This window comes from Lepidochelys olivacea, assembly GCF_965140295.1.
Source record: "Lepidochelys olivacea isolate rLepOli2 genome assembly, chromosome: 12".
NCBI classification, from domain to species: domain Eukaryota; kingdom Metazoa; phylum Chordata; order Testudines; family Cheloniidae; genus Lepidochelys; species Lepidochelys olivacea.
In genome coordinates, this window is record NC_140422.1 from 5,317,000 (window position 1) to 5,334,487 (window position 17,488).

General features: G+C 45.0%; 1 protein-coding gene across 1 annotated transcript in view; it reads left to right on the plus strand.

The window, feature by feature from the left end:
* PLEKHG4 (pleckstrin homology and RhoGEF domain containing G4) overlaps positions 1–17,488 on the plus strand; it is a 165,812-nt gene that overhangs the window by 69,549 nt on the left and 78,775 nt on the right. The window contains exons 9-10 of the mRNA XM_084644640.1: positions 4,597–4,695; positions 6,761–6,909. Coding sequence (XP_084500766.1) covers positions 4,597–4,695; positions 6,761–6,909 — 248 coding nt within the window. The remainder of the gene's footprint in view (positions 1–4,596; positions 4,696–6,760; positions 6,910–17,488) is intronic.

Genomic DNA, 17,488 nt, shown 5'->3' on the forward strand with positions numbered 1-17,488 from the left:
AGAATAATGTCGCCACTTAACAAATAATAATTACAATAATAAACATTCCAAAGTTATCAGAGTTGGTTAGAATTCTGTTATCTTGGAGCCAGATTTCCTGGAATACATAAAAAACTCCCCACTGAAGACTATGCTTCTGGCACGCGTAAAGCTTTACAACACAGGTGCTGGAGTTCTTGGATGAGCTAAGAACACCCCTGTCCTCCAGCAGTGATGACTGACAGATTTTACCAAACTTGCCACCACATTCTACCCCAGGAGGCCAGCAGGGAGCTTCAATTCCTTTGTGCCACACACTTCAGGGTATTCCTGTATCAATAAGAGCCACATTTTTAGCAGTACTGCTATGTGTGATTCGACATGTTCGGGTATGGGGGGTTCATTTCCTCTGTGACTCCCCGCAAGGATCATCTGCAGCATGCACAAACCGGCAGTGTTTCCATTTGTGTTTGATTTGCCTAACTTTGTTTGGGACAGCACCAATTTTATGGCTTCTGCTTCCAAGGGATTCAGCCTTTTTTCTGCCCTGACGTTGTTACTGGGCAGGGCACAATGTAACAATGCCGAAATGCTGAGCTGTCTGTCAAGATGTCACAGATGAAATTGCTGTGCCTCTGATGGCAAATTGAGGTTGTCTCTCTTAATTTCAACTTGCTTCAAATATAAGACAATCAGAAACATAATTATTAAAGTTCTCTTCCCTACCCATATCGAATCATGAAATCATGGAACTGTAGGGATGGAAGGGTCCTCGAGAGGTCGTCTGGTTCTGCCCTCTGCTCAGAGGCTGGGCCAATTAAACCTAGACCATCCCTGGCAGGTGTTTGTCTAACCTGTTCTTAAAACCGCCAAGAATGGGAATTCCATAGCCTCCCTTGGAAGCCTGTTCCAGAGCGTAACTACCCTGAAAGTTAGAAAGTTTTTTCTAGTTTCTAATCTAAATCTGCCTTTCTGCAGATTAAACCCATTGCGTCTTGTCCTACCTTGTCCTACCTTCCGTAGTGGAGAACAATTGATCACCGTCCTCTTTTCCTAATAGCCCTTAGCAGATTTGGAGGCTATTACCAGATCCGCCCTCGGTCTTCTTTCCTCAAGACTAAACATGCCCAGGTTTTTTTACCCTTTCCTCAGAGGTCAGGTTTTCTGAACCTTTTCTCATTTTTGTTACTCTCCTCTGGACTCTCTCCAATTTGTACGTGTCTTTCTTTAGGCATGGTGCCCAGAATTGGACACAGTACTCCAGCTGAGGCCTCACCAGTGCCAAGTAGTATCATACAATTATCTTCTAGGTCTTACATACAACACTCCTCTTCATATATCCCAGAATGATGTTAACCTTTTTTTTGCAACTGCATACTGAATTTGCGATCCACAATAACCCCCAGAACCTTTACAGCCCTGCTACCACCTAGCCACTTGCTCCCCACTTTGTGGTTGTGCTTTTGATTTTTTTCCTTCCTGAGTGCAGAATTGTGCACTTGACTTTATTGAATTTCATCCTGTGCTTTCAGACCAGTTCTCTAAATTGTCAAGGTTGTTTTGAATTCTAATGCTGACCTCCAGAGTTCGCTCCCAGGTTGTCTTCATCTGCAGGTTTGATAGAGATACTTTCCACTCCATTATCCCAGTCGTTAGTGAAAATATTGAATAGTTCTGGACCCAGGGCTGACCCCTGCAGGATCCCACTAGATACACCCTCCCAGTTTGACAGTGTGCCATTGTTAACTACTCTTTGAGTACAGTCTTTATCAGTCGTGTTCCCACATGGTAGTAATTTCTTGTAGAACAGATTTCCCTAGTTTCGTTATGAAAATGCCGTGTGGGACTATGTCAAAAGCCTTAACCAAAGTATTAGGGGGTAGCCGTGTTAGTCTGTATCCACAAAAACAACGAGGAGTCCGGTGGCACCTTAAAGACTAGCAGATTTAGTTGGGCATAAGCTTTCGTGGGTAAAAAACCCACTTCTTCAGATGCATGGAGTGAAAATTACAGACCAAAATATTAAACACCTCAGCCTTCTTGATTTTTATCAGCTATTAGTTCTTCTTCTCTGCTATGGAGAGGACCTTCACTTTCCTTTGTATTTCTCTTGCTCCTAATGTATTTAAATAACCTTTTCTTATTGCCTTTTATTTCCCTTAATGAATGTAACTCATTTTGTGCCTTGGCCGTTCTGATTTTGTCCCTACATGTTTGTGCTATTCTTTGTACTCCACCTTAGAAACTTGTCCATGTTTCCACTTTTTGTAGGATTCCTTTTTGATTTTCAGGTCATTAAAGAACACCTGATGGAGCCATATTGGCCTCTTGCTATTCTTCCTGTTCTTTGCATTGGGATAGTTTGCTGTTGTGCCTTTATTTTAGTCTCCCTGAGAAATTTCCAGCTCTCTTGAACTTCTTTATGGTTCAGATTTTCTTCCCATAGGACCTTTCCTACCAGATCTCTGAGTTTGTTAGTCTGTTTTTTTTAAGTCCATTGTCCTTATTCTGCTGCTCTCACTCCTTCTTTTCCTTAGAATTATGAAATCTATTATTTCATGGTCACTTTCATTCAAATTGTCTTCTACCTTCAGATTCACAACCAATTCCTCCCTGTTAGAAGTAAGTCTAAAATAGTTATCTCCCTCATTATCTCCTCCACCTTCTGAAACAGAAAGTTGTCCCCAGTATGTTCCAAGAACGTATTGGGCATGAGAGACGGTGGGGAATAGCTGGGGAAATATATGGAAATAAAATGAAAGAATCTGGGGAAGAATATTGGAGTCCAGGGCCACCTCTTGTTTCACATTTCTTACATTTTCAAGTCAATATCTTTCCCAAAGCTGTAGCTGAGGGGGGAGTTCATACAGGAATTTGACGGCACAGCTGCTAATCGATGCACTGAATGTGACCATGACCCAAGTGATAAATGTCTGTAGCTCTGCAACCACATGCCAAACACTATTTATTTAACATCTCTGATGAGCTCACCTGCATCCTGCTTACTAATCCGTCTCCAGCGGCGCTGCTCACAACATTCCAAACCTGGGAGCAGCTTCAAACAGCTCCTCTTTTTTAAAAAAAATAAGAACCTACTTGTGAATGTGGAATTTGCCCCCAAATTTCACTGGTTATAGGCTGACGACAAAAGTATTCTGACCTGGATCAATGACACTTTTAAGGGGCGATATCTCATGAACCACCATTGTCCCAGAGGAGAGCTGAGAATGCAGGTTTTCTATGGTATAAATTGTTTGTATCTAGTTCTGGAGGTTTGCCAGGTGACAGGCCTTAAAATTGTACCACCCTGATGTGTAGAATAGCTAACTTAGGTTATGCATACAAGTCTTAAATGTGTATTCTATTTTTTCTATCACTCCAGGGTCAATACATTATAACTGAGGCAATTTAGATTTACCAGTGGAAGGATATGAAAACTATTCTTTCTGAAAAAAATACAGATCTTAAAAGAATGTTACAGAATCCCTCTTCTCTAAACCGTGGCACAAACAAAATCCATAATAGCTTGGGGTGGGAATAAATTAGGTTTGTTTTAGACCTTCCATGGGATGACCTATTTAAACTCCTGGTTTGGTCACTTGTGGCTAATGCAGCCATCCCAGACTCAAGCCATGAAAAGCTTAATACCTCACTTGTACGGGTGTTGTTGTAGCCATGTTTGTGCCAGGACATTAGAGAGACAAGGTGGCTGAGGTAATATCTTCTGTTGGATCAACTTCTGTTGGTGATAGAGACAAGCTTTCGAGCTTACACAGAGCTCTTCAGGTCTGACCTGAAGATATTACCGCACCCACCTTTTCTCTCTAATACCACACTGTCTCCGGTCCCATTCGAACACCCCATCTTGACTACCCACTGGACTGCTGTGAGGGAACCCAAGCCTCTGGATCCCTGGGTGTTTTAAACTTGGGAGCCTAAATGGAGCCCAACTACTGCCCCAGTCTTTGGGGTCCATAGGCACAGCCTCAGGGTGCAGACACTGTATCTGTCACCTCACACTGAGAACTTGCTGCCCAACCCCTTTGCTCACAGCTGACCCTTCAGACTCCCCCGTAGTTTAACACACCCAAGGGGTGAGCCTCCTGGGTTACAGCTGAAATTTTGCAGGAGGCATGAGACATATAACACACAGAGAGACTTTTCACCGGAGTCTAGCATCATTGCTCTTTTATTTGACAGTTAAAGCACAAGCAGTACGGCTCATATACAGCACAACCAACCCTAACTGCAATGCCCCTCAATAGCTCACTCTTCTCTGGGGAGTCCTGGGGGACCGCTGGTATTCAGGAAGGCAGGCAGGGTCCCCTGACTCATGAGGACTGTACCTGTTGGGTTGCTTCTTCCTCTCGGAGTCTTTCAGCCCAGCTTTCCATGATCCAACAGTTTTCATAAGAGCAACTTTGTCGTATTAACCAAAATTCATAAGTTTTGCAGACAGAGCCCTGAACCCATCAAACACCATGACATCGGTCCACTCTAGATTTCCACCCACATCTTTCTACCAGTCCCGATAGCTCCATGCAAGCTGCTGTTTCTGTTCTGTCCTGAAGAAAACCGTGCTGACAGTAACCTCTGCCTTGTTCCTTTCCCCATCAGAAACTGGAGCATTTGCTACAAGGATGTCAGGGCGCTTGTGCTTTCCTGCAGGGGGCCATTCAGAGGATGGAGTCTTGTAGATTACCAGAAAAGGCTGAGGTAAGTGTTGTCTTCTAGTGCCAGACACAGGCACAAAGAGCAGGATGCTAGACAGGGGCTGCCAGGCTGAAATTTTAATGCTATAATGGCAGCTCACGCTAAATGCGGCATTTTTAATTTTTTTTTTAATACTCAAATTCTCAGTAAATTAGGTAGAGCAAAGATTTTAAAGTTAAACCTGGTGTCCAAATGCCTAAGTGTTTGTATGGAGATTGGGAAGATGGGACTTCATATCTGGATTAGAGAAAAATGGATTAAAATGAGCGATTAAATTTACCATCAAAGTTAAGCCACATTGTCATAGGTCAGCTCTCTGCGTCCTGGGCCTAATCCAAGGCCCCTCCCACTCTAGCAGTGAGCTGGCTATTGTAATGTTTGTTCTGGGGCTCAGATTTCTAAGAGAACAAGAAGTAAAGAAAAGATATGGGTGAGGCTAGAGGCACATAGAGACAAAATCAAGCGTTGTGAAAAGGAAATGCAAAAAACGCTAAGGTCCGCATATTGCCATGGAAGAGGACCTGGAAGGAAGAGGGAAACTCAGCAGTGGAGCATTATGAAGGCTTTTACAGGGTTCATTTCTAGTTTTCTTTCCATTCCTCTCTGGATGCACTTTTGCTTAAAAGCTCATACTTATTGTTCTTTTCCCTGTTATAATAAGCAGACCCAGTATGGTGTCTGGCCATGAGTTGCTTGGTATAACTCCCATCTATGTAACCTTGTCGTTGTTCTCCTGTCCCAGTGCTGGGGGAGGTTTCCACTTAATCAGCTGTGTGGTGATATGTCAGTGTGATTTACAATGGGATTTCTAGCTGTTAAGGAAAGAGACATTTGAGTAAAGTGAGTCTCTGATGACCATTTTCATGTCCAAAGAGAGTACTGATTTGTTTGAAATAATAAGTGCCTTGGTGCTGTCATTATTGGAAACCCCTCAGGGGAGGGCATTGTTCTGAGGGGTGTCATCTCATTGATCTTTCTGAAGAGCCTGCTGCCAGACCAGAGGAAAGGAGATAACTGATGAGATATTGATTTCAGTGGGAAAGAAAGCAGTGCTGTACAGTCCATATCCTTTCCAGTCTGTTCCTTGAAGGACAGAGAGAGGGGGCGGCAGGGGCAGGGGGTATGATAAAAGGAAGGCAAGGAGAACAGGACAAATTGTTCTCTCTGTAGTTACCATTAAATAGCTTAGAAATTCAATTAACCATGCCAGTCAAATGGAAGCTAGTTCAGAGTGAGGAAAGATCAGGCCTTGCTAGAAGGCAAATGTGAAACAAAGAGCCTTTAATTACAGCACTGTGCCTGTCACTTGTTCCCAAGATTTATTGTCATGGCGGTTGACATCTAAAACTACAAAATCCTTCCTAAGAGACAGCCTTTTCTAAATCCTGTTTGTACAAGAGCTTGTGGGGTTTGAGGGTGTTAAAATGGACTCTCTGAAAAAATCTCCCTCTTTCTCTCGAGTGTAATTCTGCAGCTGTAGAAAGCCTTACATCAGTACGACTCTGCAACAATAGCTTTCTGTTACTAAGCCCAAAATGTATTTTCAAGGTACGCTTGAGTTATACCAATCTATGTAACCTTGTCATTGTGCAAGCAGCTAAAATTTATTGCCATTCATCCAAGCAGAGAGTGTGAAAGATGCTGTACCAGATTTTTCTTCCTCCTGCATGCACATCCACCAACACCATGTGCCATCAGAGTGAAAGCTGTTGCCAGTACTTGGGGTGCAATGAGGTCCATCATTTGGAGATGAATGGCTATCACGCAATGGCTTCGGGTAGCAAAATGAGGATGAGCTGGAAGGCTTCTCTTTCTAGAGCCAAATCAATCAAATGAACACTGAGAGCAAAACACCGCTATCACACTGTTCTTGGCAGCCTGGACAGACAGGCTGTGGACTGAAAGGGCAATGGGGACTGAATTTCCCCCTCTAGCACTTAGAGAGGAGGCTTTTCAAGGGTAGGGTTGAGATGTACCATTGGGGCAAGGTGTGTTTTCTTTGTTCTGCTGATGCCTGTACATTGTACAGCTAAATAACTGTATTTGCTTTGCTCTTCTGACTCCTCAGGAGGCCAGTGTTTTGTTGAGGAATTATAGGCAATTAATGAAGAACGTCCTTGATGACACGCGGCTGGTTAAACTGCAGCTGGAGGGCGGAGCTCTTCTGGCTCGGCTGAGGAAGGAGGAGTCCTGTGTCACTGTCACCGAGGACTACAGGTGAGTCCATAGGAACGCAGGGAAGAAGGAGAGGGAGTCAAACAAAGGCAGACAGAGACTGTTTGTGGGGAAAGATTAAAAAGCTTTCCAAGCAAAATGTCCCCGGGCAATAGCAGCTTTCCTGCTTCGATGGCTCTTTGGGGAAAACAGCAGAAATGAAGAATGTGATGAATATGCTTTTTCCTGATTTTTTTTCAAATACCAAGAACTGTCTTGTCTCTTTAAAATTCCTACTGACCTGCAGGGTAGGTTCCTCTAGTTAATGCTGAGCTCCATTTTAAAACCAAACCCTTTCCTGTGAAGGGGTGGACTGCTCCTGCCCAGAATTATGCTTGGATTTCATCTGCATACCATCAATTTCTTACAAAATTGTCTTAAGTGGTGATACCAGCAGTGTTTATATGTTAAATTAATACAGCTTCAATATGTAACGAACAGCTTCTTTCACCGAGAGAGATTTTCTGGCCTGTACACGATGGGATATTTTCTGATGCGCTGAGGTCTGGTCTCCTTGGCTGTAGGTGCAGTTTGCACCCATAAATGATGTTCCTTGCATCTGTGCATCATGAAATCAATTGTGGCACAAATGTTAGTAGTTGCAGTTCTCTCAGATTTGCACGTAACTGTACTTGGCACAGTAGGGAAATATACCTGGCATGGCATTATTATTGTTTACTAGTAGCTGAAAGTCTGGGCTGTGGCCCCGTGTATGGCAGTTGGGCCAAGTAATCCTGTCTGTGCAGTCTCCCTCATACAACTAGGGAAATTGTGGCATGCAGATTAGCTGCAGAGTAAGGGTTGACATTGGTTGAGTTGCCTCTGATGTCGCAGTGGTCTAGGACTCTTGGCATGGCATAGATTCATGCCCTACTACAGCTGTACACCACACAGGGGTAATTCGTAAAGTCAAGATGGCTGACACCTTAAAAATGGGATGGTAACAGGCCATGAATCCCAGTGATGACACAACCTGGTGATATTCTGAAGGAAAAGCGCTCCAAACAGGGCTGTTTTCATACTTTACATTGACTGTACAGACATTCTAGGCTTCAGAGTGACAGTCCTGGAAACTTATTATATAGATTATCTGTGTTACTGTCTTACCTAAGAGCCCAAGTCATGGACCAGGACTCTGTTGTGCTAGACACTGTACAAACACAGAACAAAGGGATGCTTCCTGCCCCCAAGAATTTACAATTAAACTAAAAGACAAGAGAAAACAGCTAGATACAGACAAGAGCGATAGGGGAGGAAACAATGAGACAATACTAACCAAGTGTTTTGTAGGCATCATAACAAACGAGAGTTTTAAAGATGTTAATGAGTTAGTTATGTGGATGTTTATGAGTGCTCCTCCCAGGTGTGAAGAGCAGCATAGGAGAAAGCATGAAGGTACTTTTTTGAAAATCTAACAAGTGGACTGTGGAGGCTGATATCATGGGCCAACTGGAGGCAGGAATCAAGTTACTTGGGCATCATTGGTTTTTGTAAAGGGAAATCAGGCCTCACCAATCAGAATTCTTTAAGGGGATCGACAAACGTGAACAAGGGTGATTCAGTGGATACAGTGTATTTGGACTTTCAGAAAGCCTTTGAGAAAGTCCCTCCCCAAAGGCTCATAAGCAAAGTAAGCAGTCATGGGATAAGAGGGAGGCTCCTCTCATGGATCAGTAACTGGTTAAAAGATAGGAAACAAAGGGTAGGAATAAATGACCAGTTTTCACAGTGGAGAGAGGTAAATAGTGATGTCCCTCTAGAGTCTGTACAGGACCAGTGCTGGTCAACATATTCTGGAAAAAGGAGTAAACAGTGGAGTGGCAAAATTTGCAGACAATACAAAATTACTTAAGCCAGCTAAGTTCAAAGTAGGGCTGTCAAGCAATTAAAAGAATTAATCGTGATTAATCACGCTGTTAATAATACAATACTATTTATAAAAATATTTTTGGATGTTTTCCACATTTTCAATATATTGATATCCATTACAACACAGAATACAAAGTGTACAGTGCTCACTTTATATTTATTTTTATTATAAATATTTGCACTGTAAAAAGAAAAGAAATAGTATTTTTCAATTCACCTAATACAAGTACTGTAGTGCAATCTCTTTATCATGAAAGTTGAACCTACAAATGTAGAATTATTTACAAAAAATAACTGCATTCAAAAATAAAACAATGTAAAACTTTAGAGCCTATAGCTCCACTTAGTCCTACTTCTTGTTCAGCCAATTGCTCACACAAACAAGGTTATTTACATTTGCAGTAGATAATGCTGCCCACTTCTTATTTACAATGTCACCTGAAAATGAGAACAGGCGTTCGCATGGCACTGTTGTAGCTGGCATTGCAAGATATTCACATGCCAGATGCGCTAAAGATTCATGTGTCCCTTTATGCTTCAGCCACCATTCCAGAGGACATGCGTCCATGCTGATGATGGGTTCTGCTCGATAACTGTCCAAAGCAGTGCAGACCAATGCATGTTCATTTTCATAATCTGAGTCAGCCACCAGCAGAAGGTTGATTTTCTTTTTTGGTGGTTTGGGTTCTGTAGTTTCCGCATCAGAGTGTTGTTCTTTTAAGACTTCTGAAAGCATGCCCCACACCCCATCAGATTTTGGAAGGCACTTCAGATTCTAAAACCTTGGGTCAAGTGCTGTAGCTATCTTTAGAAATCTCACATTGTTACCTTCTTTGTGTTTTGTCAAATCTGCAGTGAAAGTGTTCTTAAATCGAACATGTGCTGTGTCGTCATCCAAGACTGCCATAATACGAAATATATGGCAGAATGCGGGTAAAACTGAGCAGGAGACATACAATTCTCCCCCAAGGAGTTCAGTCACAAATGTAATTAATGCAATATTTTTGTAATGAGCATCAGCAGCATGTCCTCTGGAGTGGTGGGCAAAGCTTGAAGGGGCATACGAGTGTTTAGCATATCTGGCACATAAATACCTTGAAATGCTGGCTACAAAAGTGTCATGCGAACGCCTGTTCTCGCTTTCAAGTGACATTGTAAATAAGAAGCGGGCAACATATCTCCCATAAATGTAAACAAGCTTGTTTCTCTTAGTGATTGGCTGAACAAGAAGTAGGACTGAGTGGACCTGTAGGCTCTGAAGTTTTAAAATGTTTTGGTTTTGAGTGCAGTTATGTAACCAAAAATATCTACATTTGTAAGTTGAGCTTTCACGATAAAGAGATTGCACTACAGTACTAGTGTGAGGTGAATTGAAAAATACTTTTTCTTTTGTTCATCATTTTTAAAGTGCAAATATCTGTAATAAAAATAATGTAGTGAGTACTGTACACTTTGTATTCTCTGTATTTGAAAATGTAGAAAACCATCCAAAATATTTTATAAATTTCAATTGGTATCCTATTGTTTAAAATGCGATTTTTAATCGTGATTAATTTTTTTGAGTTAATTGCGTGAGTTAACTGCGATTAATCGACAGCCCTAGTTCAAAGCTGACTGCGAAGAGTTATAAGGGATCTCACTTGACTAGATGACAAAATGGAAGATGAAATTCGATGTTTTGCAAATGAGCTGCAGGGAAAGAGCGATGAAGAGGTCATGGATGGCTGAGATTTTTATGGAGATGGAGTAGCAAGAGAAGGGGAGCTACAGGGGCAAGAAGGGAGAAGGGTGTGAAGTTAGGAATGGTGGCATGAGAGGGACAGAGGTGGGGATGGGGACAGGGTGGGTCCTGGGAGAGAGGAGAGAGATGCCCTTGACTTGAGGGATGGGGACAGGGAGAGAGGGTGGGTTTGGAGAGAGGGCCAGGGATGGTCCTTCAGAAGTAAGGAGAAGAAGGGTGTGGGACCTATATTTGTGCTTGTGGGGGAGATTGGGGTGGAGAGGGGAAGAGGAGTGGGTAGAGCTGATGGGAGCTGTAGAGGACAGAAGGGAACAAGGAAAGGAAAATGGAGCCAATGGGAAATTTAGGGAAAAGAATATCCCATTTAAAAATTTTAATGGGGTTAGTAAAATGCTATCTGGCATATACTGGAACACATCAGACTTTAGCAAAGAAAATAAATGTGCAAACTTGTGCGGAGGGGAAAGCAAAGGGGCCTCTCTCTAAAAGCAGCATTGGATATGGATAGTTTAGCCATTTGGGAGTTCAGAGAGGGTGGGGAAAATATATTTCTCCCACAAAAAATCCTGACTACACTCACGTAGACAAAGCTATAGAGAAATGACTGATTCTGAAACTTAGTGTGGGCAGAGCCCTTTTGGAGAACCAGCCGCTTTGTTTGCTTTGGAAAACAAACTGCTTTGACCGGACAAAGTTCTGTGTGCAGTGCATGCTGAGCGTGTGTAGTAGGTGTTTGTTCTGCTTGGTCAGTAAGGGTTGATCTCGTGCCTACTGAAGTCAGTGGGGCCAGATCCTCATGACAGTGCCCAGCCAGAGAAACCTGGCTTAGCATAGACATCTGTGGATGAGGGAAGACCTCCTACTCCTCCAAACCATGGAGCAGGAGTCTCAAACTCAATTTACCTTAAGGCCAGCGCCAGTCCTCAGCTCCTCCCAGCAGGCCAAGAAGGTCACTCAAGATGGTGTTCCGAAAAGAAAACGTTTATATTGTATTTTTTATTTTGAATTTCTTAGAAATCATAAAACCGTCATACTTCTTTATACAATTCTTCGCCTGCCAGAGAGTTTGCCAGACACCTGGCAGTGCTTAAGTCCTGTCCATTTGTGGATGTTTGGCTTCAGTGACTGAGCAATTGACAACTTCAGGCTTGCAGCGAGGTGGGCATCAGAGAGCTGTGCTTGGTATTTTTGACTTGTTTATATTCATTGTGGAAAAAAGTGATGCTGCCTCCATGGCAACTCATGAGGCTGCCTCCATGGCTGACTCTGCCTGGCAACTAGTGACGGTATCCCTGTCCCTCTCCCCCAGCCAATGGGAGCTGCGGGGGCGGTGCCGGCAGCGTGGCTGCATGCGTCTCTCCGCTGCGGGCCGCAACGGAGAGGTTCTCAGGCTGCAGCTGGCCCGCGGGCCGGGGCTTTGAGACCCCTGCCGTAGTGTGGTCACTGAAGCTACAATCCACATGGTGTGTTGGCTGAAGTAGCTGCACATGAGCGTTTATACGCTCCGTTGCAGGGCAGAGGAGCCCAGAATTCATGCAGCTCCATTCCCATCCTGTACCTGTGGACTGTTTGAACCCCACCCCTTTAAATGGGGGAACCTCACTCGTTTTTCTGCCAGGGGACCCACCACACAAGCAGGGCTCGTTTTAGCCCATTACAGACCTCCTGCTTATTCATGCCCAGCTTGGTGAGTGCATGGATGATTTAGTGGGGGATTGGTCCTGCTTTGAGCAGGGGGTTGGACTAGATGACCTCCTGAGGTCCCTTCCAACCCTGACATTCTGTGATTCAGTGTTCTAAAAACTGGTTTGCTGATTGTACACACTCCTGGTCTTAAAACTATGGGACTAATTTTACTCAAACTGGGCTTATAGTGCCGACCCCTTTGAGACATACATTCTAATCGGGTTTGAAGAAAGTTGGTTGTTCTTTGAATAGCGTCCCTCTGGATGCTGCACTTCAGAAGTACATGCGCCTCTCAAGCCCTTGATGGGGGATTTTTTCACTAGCAGTGCCTGTTCGGCTTATGTGCCCTGTGCCTCCTTATGCAGGACACCAAGGCTACATAGGGATGTGGGGGCGAGCCACCCTCAATTCCTTCTCTGCTACCTCAGCCTGAGACAGAGCTCTAGCGTGTCCGCCTTGAGCGTGGCTTGGCTATTTCGTCATCTTATAGTTTAAGTTTTGTTAGTTGTTAGTAGTTACTTAGTAAGTGTTAGCAGTGAGAGGACAGTTTTTTCTTTTTTTGCCTCCTCTTTTTCCTTGAGGAGCCTTGTCTTCCTGGCAGGGCATGCCTGGCTCACCAGGCTTCAGACGCTGCCTCTCCTGCCAAGAGGCTATACTTGTGAGGCTATACTCTCAGCGTGTCCATTGTTTGAGGGAGTCCCACATCTCCCTCAAGTCAAGGGCAAGGAAGAACAGGAAAGTTAAGCTCAGCCTGTTAGTGATGGAGCGCTTCCTTTGACCAGCCTCTGAGTCAGCTCAGGGAACTCCACCTACATCTGTCTCTGGACAGATCCAGTGCCTCTTCCACTTTGGCTCAGGCTTCCCCTAAGAAGGGGAGGTCATTGCAGGCTTCTGAGAGGGCTCCCAAAAAGAGGAGTACAGACTATCATCTGAAGTAACCTTCTCCTAAATAGCCCAAATTCCCTGCAAGATCTAGATCTCCAAAGCCTTGACCTCTTGGTTTGCTACTGTTGAGTTGAAGGATTCCTCGTCGAGTACTGTGGGAGCTGGAAAGCCCTGGAGCTCCAGGAAAAGACATGGGTCCAATGGGGCTTCGTTACTCTGTATCCGGAACAAGGAGGGCAAGGATGAGCACCCTGGTCCCATGCCATCAGACTAAGTCCTGCTGTCAGCACCTACCCATTTGGCACCTGGGTACTGAGCAAGCAGCGGCGCCAGATTCCATTGGCACCTACTATCAACGATGCCTTCAGCTTCGGCACCAATGCCCTACTCGACACAGCAGGAGGTTAGATATGCAAGGGACCTGTTCATAGTGGATGAGTCGGAATCCCTGCTTCTCATGGAGACTGAATGCCTTTTGGTACCAAGATCTCTGTCTCCAGGCTGCTACTGTCCCCTGGCACCACAGGACTCTCCACCCTTTTCCATGGGGGCTCCCCAGTGGCCATACAGGGATCCCTGGACTGCTTACCGACAGCAATTCTCCAGACCACCAGTGCCATCTCAAAGGGAGACTAGGGTTGCTCAGTCCTCTTCTCCCCAACCAGTCCCCTGCACAGGAGGAGACATCTGAGGAACAGGGGGCAGGGTGGATAAAGAGGCCACCCCTCAAACACCCATATTATCCTTATATCCAAATGAAGTGGTTATGCCTCCACCACCTTTCATGGCCAGTGATTTTCAGCAATTTCAAGACGTCATAAAGAGGGTAGCTGACACACTCCATATTCCACAAGAAGAGGTCAGGGATTCACAACACAAGCTGTTGGATATCCGACAGTCAGCAACACCTGCCAGGGTGGCGATGCTCATCAACGAGGTGCTCCTTGGTCCAGCTAAGACTGTGAGGCAAACCCCTGCTACTCTTCCACCAACATGTAAATGACTGGATAAAAAGTATTATCTTCCCTCCTAGGGACACTGATTTCTTGTTCTCCCACCCTCCACCTAACTCCCTAGTAATGGGTACAGTAAACGAGCAGGGCAGGCAGCATTTCTCCAGATCTGCTCCACAGGATGAGGACCAAAAGAGAGTGGATCTGTTTGTTCTTCAGCAGCCCTGCAGTTCAGGATTGTGAATTATCAGGTGGTCAAGGCAAAATACAATTTCACAAACCAGAATAGATTATTGGCCTTTATTGAACACCTGCCGTAGGAACACAGGGAGCAATTCCAGTGCACCATTTCAGAGGGCCAGTTATTGGCCAGGACTGTTTTTCAAGCATCATTGGATGCTGTGGACACTGCCGCCAGGTCCATCTCAACATCGGTAGTTATGTGCAGGGCATCATGGCTCCAGCCCTTGAGGTTTCCAAAAGAAATACAGAACATCATTGAGGACCTCCCCTTCAGGAGTCATAGGCTTTTTTCGGAGACCACAGATGAGTCTTTGCATACACTGAAGGACTCCAGTGCCACTTTGTTTCCTGGGCATATACACACCTACAGATAAGAGACAGTAGGTCACAAACTTCCCAGAGATCATGTCCTTCTCAGTTCTCTGGATTCCACAGATCCCCTGATGCCCCCGCCACCAGGAAAAGACATACATTTCAGGGAAAGAGGGCCTCCCACCTGCCTTTCACAACTACGTAACCATCTTCTAAGCAGCAATATTGATGGGCTGGTCGAGGGTTTGAATTCTCTGTATCTCTGGTTTCATAGCCTCTCCCAAATGCCCATCACTTTCCCTTTGAGAACTGCCTTTCCCATTTGCAGCATGCCTGGAAGCAGATTACTACAGACAAGTGGACCATAAAGATCATTTCATAGAGCTATACCATCCATTTTGTGTGTCTCCCCCCTTCAACTCCCCTTACCCATCCCTCTTCAGGAACCCCACTCACGAGCTTGTACTAACAAGAGGTGGACTCTAGGTTCGGATTAGGAGCAATAGAGCTGATCCCTGCCCCTCACAGGGGCAAAGGATTTTACTCAAATAATGCCTCGTACCAAAGAAGGATTGAGGGTGGCGACCATTCTTAGATCTAAGATTTCTGAACAAGTTCGTAAAACCCCAGAAGTTGAGAGTGGTGACTCTGGCATCTATAATTCCTTCACTGGACAAGAGAGATTGGTTTTCCACCCTCAATCTACAAGAGGCCTATTTACATATAACGATACACCCTTTGCATAGGAAATATTTATAATTCACTATAGGCCAGGATCATTTCCCATCAGTCTCTCCTCTGCCCCAAGGTTCTCCAAGGTCCTGGAGGTAGTTGCTGCCTATCTCCAACAAGAGGCGATCCTGGTCATCCCATACCTGAACAACGGGTTACTCAAGGGCCTTTCTTACGAAGCGGTGCTGTCTTCCACCCAGACGGCCCTTGCTCTGTTCCAGAAATTGGGTCTTTAGCTAAACGTAAGGACATCCATGGTAACCCCCATAACAAAGGTATAGTTGATAGGGGCTTTTTTGAACTCATTGGCAGGCAGAGCCTACCTTTCCATAGACAGGTTCATAACCTTGTCATGTTTGGTACAGACAATTCAGGGGAGTCTTTGGACCACTATAAGGAACGTACTTCAGCTCCTGGGATACATGGCAGCTTACACTGTCATGACCAATCATGCAAGGCTATGCTTCCGCAGCTTTCAAGTCTGGCTCAGAATGACCTATTCTCTGGTCAGCAACACCATGGACGGACAGGTGACGGTTCCTCTATGAGCAAGGAACTCCCTGAATTGGTGGAAAGATCAACTCAATGTCTGTGCAGGCCTTCCCTTCTGTCACCCCTCTCCATTGCTAACTTTAACAACAGATGCATCACTGTTGGGATGCGGGGCTCATCTCAGTGCTCTCATGTCTCTGGCAGATGGACAATTCAGGAAAACAATCTCCACATGAATCTGTTGGTGCTCAGGGCTGTCAGGAACACCAGCTTCCATTTCCTACCCCTCATTGGGGCAAATCAGTCAGGGTCATGATGGACAACATGTCCTGCCTATTCTATATCAACAAACAGGGAGGAGCAAAATCCCCTTCTCTGTGGGCTGAAGCCATGAAGCAGAGCCAAATTTTGGTGGTTTACCTCCCAGGTGTTCAGAACACCACACCTGATGTTCTCAGCAGGCACTTCTCATAGGGCTACAAATGGGAGCTAGATTCTCAAGGCCTCCATAGCATGTCCCAAAGATGGGGTCTGCCAGAGGTGGATCTCTTTGCCACTTCCAGGAACAAGAAGTGCCCTCTTTTCTGCTCAAGGGGGAGTCTGGGCCACCATTCTTTGGGGGACACCTTTCTTCTGCCCTAGAAGTAGGGTCTGCTCTGTGTTTCCTCCAGTTCCACTGATACTGAGGGTGGTGAACAAAATCAGACAGGACAGGGCCAGGGTTATCCTTGTAGTACTAATCTGGCCAAGACAAGTTGGGTACCCTTACCTGCTTCATCTACGCATCCATCTACCACTAAAGCTCCCGACCACCCCTTGCATGCTTCACCCAGTCTAGGAGTTTTCCACCCCTGGACATGGTTCTGCGATGGTTCACAGGGCTAGAATCCTCCAACTCTAAGGAAGTGCGACAGGTATTACTGAATTGTAGGAAGAAGTCAAGCAATATGATTTACCTGCAGGAATGGAAGAGATTCTCCCATTCGTGCTGTCATCGCTGCTTGCTGCCTGTATCTGTGCCTCTTTCAATCATCCCGCATTATTTGCTGGATCCGAAGACATTGGGGTTATCAGTTAGGTCAGTTAGCTCCATTTGTCTGCAGTATCAGACTTTCATCTATTTCCGTATTTGCTCATCCTGTATCATCTGGTTTTGAAGTTTCTGGAAATTTCTACCCCCAGACTAGAGACCCACCCCAAGCGGGGATCTCAACCTGGTATTCAGTTACCTTATGAAACATCCATTCACACCTACAGCAACCTGTTCTCTACTCCATTTATCTGTGAAGTTGACCTTTTAGTAGTCATCACGTCGGCCCACAGAATTGGGGAGATCGGTGATGTGATGGCAGATTCCCCCAACCCCCCCCACTGTATTTTTCAAGGATAAGGTTTCTTTACACCCACACCCCACAATCTTAGCTAAGGTTCTTTCGGAGTTCCACCTTAACCAATCTGTTCATCTACCAGTGTTTTTCCTGAAGCCACACAACTCTTTGTTGGAGTCCCGTTTGCATACCCTCCGTGTTAGAAGGGCTCTGGCCTCCTACTTGGGTAGGACCAAGCAATTTTGAAGGTCAGCCAGATTGTTCATCTCCTTCGCAGATAGATCCCAGGGATCCATGATTTCTGCTCAGACTGTGGATAGTCTATCGATAGGATACCCGCC